This window comes from Hypanus sabinus, unplaced genomic scaffold, assembly GCF_030144855.1.
Source record: "Hypanus sabinus isolate sHypSab1 unplaced genomic scaffold, sHypSab1.hap1 scaffold_2736, whole genome shotgun sequence".
NCBI classification, from domain to species: domain Eukaryota; kingdom Metazoa; phylum Chordata; class Chondrichthyes; order Myliobatiformes; family Dasyatidae; genus Hypanus; species Hypanus sabinus.
Window position 1 is genome coordinate 15,001 of NW_026780871.1, and position 7,627 is coordinate 22,627.

The following is a 7,627-nucleotide window of genomic DNA, read 5'->3' on the forward strand; positions in this document are numbered from 1 at the left end:
TACTGGTACAGACAATACCAGGGAAGCGGACCCCAGGCCCTTTTCACCTCGACCTTGACAGGAAACGTGCAGCCGAAGGACCCAGTGGACGGCTTCACGGCGCAGAGACCGAGTAGCAACGAGTTCTATCTGAATTCCTCCGGCCTCCAGGCGGATTCGCCGGCCGTGTATTTCTGCGCCTGGAGATATCACGGCGACTCAGACAGACGGGGAAGCCGAACAAAAACCTCACAGTGTGTGTGGGGTTGGCTGACGTCAGCAGAGGAGGATATGCGCTGCAGGTCGACACCTGACAACTGACGTCACTGTGCTCGGCGCCAAGTACCCAATAGGAAATTGGTATAGGAGACAAAGCGTCGAGCTCATGGTCCTGAGTCTGAATGGGGTACCGAGTGGAACGAAATTGCAGCTGTTACATTCATCCTCTCGACGGTGATGAAAGACATTAACTCCTGCCTGAGGCGCGGTTTGTCACCACTCCAACTTGTCTACCCTTGCACCTGGTCTACAGTTGACGTCATTTTATTGGCTCCTCCCTCACCCGGCCCATTTCCGTCCAAAACATGCACCTAGCCAAACTTTACTTAAATTGTGCCCCCTAATCTACCATTTTCGCCCCGTGAGTGAGAGAGGTTGGGGGAGACCGCTGGAGCTGACAGGACGGCGGCAGTAACTCGTCCGACCGCAAGTTCAGCAACGTGCGGGAGAGCTTCTCTCCGGACGAAGGACACGTCCTTGAGGAGGACGAGCTGAAGCGCCGAAGACCAGGGCAGTCGGTGGCCAGTCTGACAGGCGCCATGCAATACAGAAAATCACTAGAGCGCTGTGCAAAATTGTAGGCACACTCGCAACGGATATAGTCTGATCAAGATGATGAGAGGCATCGATCGTGTGGATAGTCAGAGGCTTTTTCCCCGGCTGCTCTATCTATCTATCTAGCTAGCTAGCGAGCTATCTATCTATCTATCTATCTATCTATCTATCTATCTATCTATCTGTCTATTTAGCTCTCTTTATCTATCTATCTTTCTATCTATCTATCTATCTATCTATCTATCTATCTATCTATCTATCTATCTATCTATCTATCTCTCTGTCTATTTAGCTCTCTTTATCTATCTATCTTTCTATCTATCTATCTATCTATCTATCTATCTATCTATCTATCTATCTATCTGTCTGTCTATTTAGCTCTCTTTATCTATCTATCTATCTATCTATCTATCTATCTATCTGTCTGTCTATTTAGCTCTCTTTATCTATCTATCTTTCTATCTATCTATCTATCTATCTATAGTCTCGATCTCCCTCTCTGTGAATACCCATTTAGAGGCTTTTCGGAGATGTTCAGAACGTAGACATCGACAGCACATTAGAGGCCCTTCGGCCCACAATGTCGTGCCGACCATGCAACCTGCTGAAGAATCTGCCTAAAATTTCCGCACCGCATCGCCCTCTATTTTTCTAATCTCCATGTACCTGCGTAAGAGCCTCTTTACGACCCAATCTACCCAGTATGCCGCTGTCCATGAGTTATGGAGCTCGCCAGCGTCCTGTAACAGTCCAGCGCCAGAACTCAGAAATTCTTCAGATGCTGAAAATCCGAAGCAACGCAGAAACAAAATGCCGGAGGTACCCGGCAGGTCAGTCAGCATCTATGGAAGTGAAGACGCAGGTGAAGTTCCGGGCCGAGAACCCACTTTCGGACTGGAGAAGTAGTGGGGAGAGACGCCAGAATGAAAAGGTGGGGGAGGGGAACGAAGTTGGCTCGAAGGAGATGAGTGAAGCCAGATTGGGGGAGCAGGGAGGAATATAACCGGAGAATTGAGTGGACCACATATGCAAATTCCTGATTTCTGAACGGCGAAAAGTTCCCTTTCCTACCTGTGAAGCCATTTTGAAGGAATCGGGGATCCGTATTCCCAGGTGATTGTCCTCGATGTTTGTCCATCCGCTATGTGGTTCACATCCTGCTTTGTGACATTTTCCCAGCTGGTCCAGATACCGCCGCCTGATAGCCTTTCACTTCGTACACTACGCCCCGAATCCTGAAACAGGCTCATCTTCTCCTTGCTGTGAGAGGGAAGACGTCTGCTCGTGACCCCCTACATCAGGCCGATGTTCTATGTACGGCCTGATGGGTATTCACAGAGAGTGAGATCGAGACTATAGATAGATAGATAGATAGATAGATAGATAGATAGATAGATAGATAGATAGAAAGAAAGATAGATAGATAGAGTTAAATAGACAGATAGATAGATAGATAGATAGATAGATAGATAGATAGATAGAGATAGATAGATAGATAGATAGATAGATAGATAGATAGATAGAAAGATAGAGAGATAGATGAATAGATAGAGATAGATAGATAGATAGATAGATAGAAAGAAAGATAGATAGATAGAGTTAAATAGACAGATAGATAGATAGATAGATAGATAGATAGATAGAGATAGATAGATAGATAGATAGATAGATAGATAGATAGATAGATAGATAGATAGATAGATAGAAAGAAAGATAGAGAGATAGATGAATAGATAGAGATAGATAGATAGATAGATAGATAGATAGATAGATAGATAGATAGATAGATAGATAGATAGATAGATAGATAGATAGATAGATAGATAGATAGATAGATAGATAAAAAGAGATATAGAGGAGAGGAGCATGGAGAAACTCACCTGACAACTCATCCAAAGTACCAGAGTACTAGAGAGAGAGAGACAGAGGGGGGGGGGAGAGAGACAGGCGCAGTGTAAACGACAAACCGACTCATTCAGAAGGTGATCGAGAGTGAAAGAGAGAAGAAGAACGAGGTGGAAAGAGGCGGAGAGAGGAACAGGAAGAGGGGACATGGAGGTTGGCGAGAAGGGGGGGAAAGCGAGAGAGAGCGAGGGGAGAATGGGGAAGAGAGGGGAGAAACCGTGAGTGGAATAGGGAGGGAGAAGGAATGGGGGACAGAAAAAACGAGACGCCGACAATTAGGGAGGCAGGCAGGCAGAAGGAGACAGAAACGAGGGGAAGTGAGCTGATGCAGAGTGCCTGCGACGTTACAGGAGTAATTAAGAGGCAATTCACGAAATGAGAGTTCCGCAAACCGATGGAGATAGGTATTAATATACGTGTAACAGAAACACGTTCAAAAAGAGGGCGCAGTCACCGGCAAGGAGAGAGAAGCGGAGATGTGTGCAGCATTCAACTGGAACAAAGACTAACGTCACGGCGGAACTGCCCGTCGTTTCTGATTGGTTCACTCAGAAGAAAGGGCGTGGCGAACACGTATGATCCTTTGCTGTGTTTCCAGTGCAGCCTCACATGGGTTTATTGCGTCTCACTCCGTGTGTCGACGGCCGGGGTTAAGTAACCGCTGGAACAGATGCTTCCATTGCTACCGCTGCTCGCTTTATTCTGCTGTAAGTCGTATTTTAAAAAGATTTATCTTACGTCTTACTGTCACCTCGTGCTCTCTCTACAAACGATCGCCCCTTCTCCGCCGCTTCCCCTCTCTGTCTCCCGGGTTTCTCTCTAAATCTCCGCACCTCTCCAGCTGCACATGCATCGGCGGTCCACCTTCGCCTCTCCGCCCCGTCGCCGACCCCTGCCGCTGGTTTCCCGTCCGATTCACTCTGCCTCTCCTGCCCAGAAGGCGACCGCCTCTCTCATCCCGGTGAACCTCTTCGGCGCCCGCTCCGAAGCCCCCAAGCCCTTCCTTGCGAAGTGCCGAGCAGCGAGTGGCCGAGCTTGGGGGAGGAGGGGAAGATTGTGCCCCTCGTGGATTTATACCCCTCTGGAAGGTCACCCCTACGCTTTAGGGAATAAAGTCCCAACTGCCCGACCTCTCTCCGTAACTCAGTCTCTCGAGTCCCGGCAGCATCCTCGTAAATCTCCCACCGCACTCTTTCCAGCTCCGCGGCATCTTTCCCTCAGCAGGGCGACCGAAACTGAACACCGTACTCCAAGCGCGGCCTCACTAACGTCTCGTACAACTGGGACGTGACCCCCCCGACTCCCGTACTCAGTGTCCCGACTGACGAAGGTCAGCGTCTCGAACGCCTTCTTCACCGTCATGTCTACCCGTGACTCCACTTTCAGGGAACCGTGTCCCTCTACTCCTGGGTCCCTCTGTTCTACAACAGTCCCCAGGGCTCCTGTCTACCCGTGACTCCACTTTCAGGGAACCGTGTCCCTGTACCCCTGGGTCCCTCTGTTCTACATCACTCCCCAGGGTCCCTGTCTACCCGTGACTCCACTTTCAGGGAACCGTGTCCCTGTACCCCTGGGTCTCTCTGTTCTACAACACTCCCCAGGGTCCCCGTCTACCCGTGACTGCACATTCAGAGAACCGTGTCCCTGTACCCCTGGGTCCCTCTGTTGTACAACACTCCCCAGGGTCCCCGTCTACCCGTGACTCCACTTTCAAGGAACCGTGTCCCTGTACCCCTGGGTCCCTCTGTTCTACAACACTCCCCAGGGTCCCCGTCTACCCGTGACCCCACTTTCAGGGAACCGTGTCCCTGTACCCCTGGGTCCCTCTGTTCCACAACACTCCCCAGGGTCCCTGTCTACCCATGACTCCACTTTCAGGGAACCGTGTCCCTGTCCCCCTGGGTCCCTCTGTTCTACAACACTCCCCGGGGTCCCCGTCTACCCGTGACTCCACTTTCAGGGAACCGTGTCCCTGTACCCCTGGGTCCCTCTGTTCCACAACTCTCCCCAGGGTCCCCGTCTACCCGTGACTGCACATTCAGGGAATCGTGTCCCTGTACCCTGGGTCCCTCTGTTCTACAACACTCCCCAGGGTCCCCGTCTACCTGTGCCTCCTTTCAGAATACCATTTACGGCACAAGTCCTACCCTGGTTGGTCTTTCCAACACTCAACACCCTGCATCAGTCCAAATTAAACGCAATTTTTAATTCCAAAGGGCATTCTGAATTCTTAACGCAGCCCCTGTCTCTGAGTGGGAGCCTGTCAGTGGTGCAGTCATACCGCCATCGGGTGGTCGGTCGACGGTGTGAACTGTAGGTCGGAGAGTGCCAGATGGACGCGGAGGGAGGGCGGGGGGAGAATATAGGACATTTTGGGAACTTATTGAGAGCTATAAGTGTTTGATGAAGGCCAAGCGAGCCAAAGCTCGCCACCGCTTGGCCCCACTGTCCCACAACGCTCCCGGGAGCCCTGGAAGCCCTCCCTCTGTGGTGCATCGTTTCTATCAAAATCATTCTGCGCCCCCCCCCCCACCCCACCAGTCCAAACGTAATCCACTCTGTCGCGTCACGGACAGATCTGCACACAATACACCCTGCAACGACAGCCTAATGTAGACCGGCCATTGTCTTATCCGGAACTGGGCCAGACTTGAGAGATCGAATCCTCCGTATCGGTCGCTAATTTCTTGCATCCTCATTTTTATTTCCACCAGGGGCGAACGCGGTGACCATCCATCAGACCCCGGACGCCTTCTCTGGGAGTCCCGGGGAGAAATTGTCCCTAAAATGTGTTGCGCAGGTTGGCGGGATTAACACCATGCTTTGGTACCGTCAACGCGCGGGGAAGGCGCCGGAGAACCTCTTTTACTCCACGACCATCGGCAACGCTGTCCCGGGAGAGGAGGCGGAAGGCTTCTCGGCCGAGAGACGGAACGGCAAGGAGTTTAACTTGATCTCCTCCGGCCTGGGGAGGAACCACACGGCCGTATACTTCTGCGCCTGGACTCTACACAGCGACTCAGAGATTCGGCGCCGCACAACAAAAACTGCGAGCGCTCAAAAGGGGGGGGGGGGGGAGGGAGGGGCGTGACTCTCTGACAGACGGCTGAGATCTTCTCTGTGATAAAGAGGAGCAGCTTTTCCTGTCACGTGCGTCGTTTTGCGTCAACGTCTGAGGCCTCTGCTGGGTGGGGCTGGGGGAGGAGGGGAGCCAGCCAGTGTCGCCATGTTCCGTGCGCTGACAAAGCCACGTACCGTGACCCGCGGGTGCTTGCAGTGGTGGAAGGAACCGGGAACGCCGCGAGGAAACCCACGCCGTCACGGAGAAACCTCGCAGACAGCAGCGGGAACGAGCGCCGACCGCGGCGCTCCCGGGGCGCGCAGTTGTTCCCCACCAACGAGCGTGAATCTTTTCAGTGCGACCTCCGATCAAAGAGGAGCTGGTGGGATGGAGACTCGCCGCCAATAGAGCCACATCTTTCGCGGTCAAAGCGACTGGAAGATCCTTCCCTTAGATTGACAGCGGTCTCTGATAACAAAGGACTGTCAGGGTCTGAAGTCTAGCAATGCCGTGTCGGGAAACCCCCTCAACCCCTATGGCCCCTTCCCTCTATCTACGCCCCTCATCCTGGTCAGTCTGTGGCGTGTTGGAGTATCGGGTGCCAAGGGAACTGCCCCAGGATAGAAGGACGTCCGTCAGAACCACAGATTGGGGAGAATTTGCTTCGACAGGAGGTGTTGAATCTGCGGGTCCACGTTCACCGTCGCCAGTTTTCGCCACCTCAGAGCGCTTCCGGTCAGGACGCCTCGCGGCCCTGTACGGCAACGGCACCGCCCCCGACCGCTGAACCCCGGGGACAAGTCGGCACAGCTGAGCACATCACAAAATCCACCACCCCCTTCACAAACTCTGTCTATAAGTCTTTCCGCCCGAGTAAAGCAGTCGGCGTAATCAGAAACCCCCACCGATCCCGGATTTTTCCCTTTCCCCTGTTCGCTCTGGTCTCTCTCCCTCTTAAAGACGGCGCCGGTACCATCTCAAAGTCACTACACGGCAGCATTAAACAACTTGCAGCGTCCGAGTTAAGCTTTGCCTGCCCGCAGAATTCTAGCTCAGGCAACGTCCTGATAAAGATCCTTCGCGGCACCCACAACCCTGTCGCGCCTTTATTGACACGGGCACTCCAGACCTCATAAACACACCAGCTTCCCGAAGACAGAACACAGAACAGAGGCGATAGGACCAATCTCTCAGGCCTCCTGTATCATTGCCAGCTTCATCAAATGCTTTCGATTCGATGCCAGCGCTCTATATGCCGCCTAACCACGTTATCACGTGCGGGATCTTATCCTCCTATGTCTTTCGGCCCAACGAGTCCGTACTATAACCACTTACCTATTCACTCTAATGCAACGGTAGTCCTGCTCGATTCATTCTCCCCATAGTTGGGCGCTGATTCTCCAACTCATCCAAGTCACACTGGAGGCGGTGATACCTACTTGCCTCGTCTTTGGGATTTCGGAGGACACTATCGTGAATGTGATCTCAATGTCTGCCTGTGAGTGCTTGTGTGTGTGTGTGCGCGCCCGAGTGTGCGTGTGTGTGCGTGTGTGTGTGTTTGTGTGTGTGTGTGTGTGTGTGTGTGTGTGTGTGCGTGTGTGTGTATGTGTGTCTGTGTGTGTGTGTTTGTGTGTGTGTGTGTGTGTGTTTGTGTGTGTGTATGTGTGTCTGTGTGTGTGTGTGCGTGTGTGTGTGTTTGTGTGTGTGTCTGTGTGTCTGTGTGTGTGTGTGTGTGTGTGTGTGTGTGTGTGTGTGTGTGTGTGTGTGTGTGTGTGTGTGTGTATGTGTGTGTTTGCGTGCGCGTGTGAGTGTGTGTGTATCTCTGTGGAGGAGAGAGCGCAAAGACAC

The 7,627-nt window shown here is 52.3% G+C and overlaps 1 gene segment (V, D, J or C); it reads left to right on the forward strand.

The window, feature by feature from the left end:
• The window catches only part of LOC132388159 (immunoglobulin lambda variable 1-47-like), a 940-nt gene extending 640 nt beyond the window's left edge, over window positions 1-300 (forward strand). The window contains 1 exon segment of the V gene segment in view: window positions 1-300. This exon segment is cut by the window's left edge and continues 113 nt beyond it. Within this exon segment, the coding sequence occupies window positions 1-300 (300 nt within the window).
• Window positions 301-7,627: the final 7,327 nt, after the last annotated feature.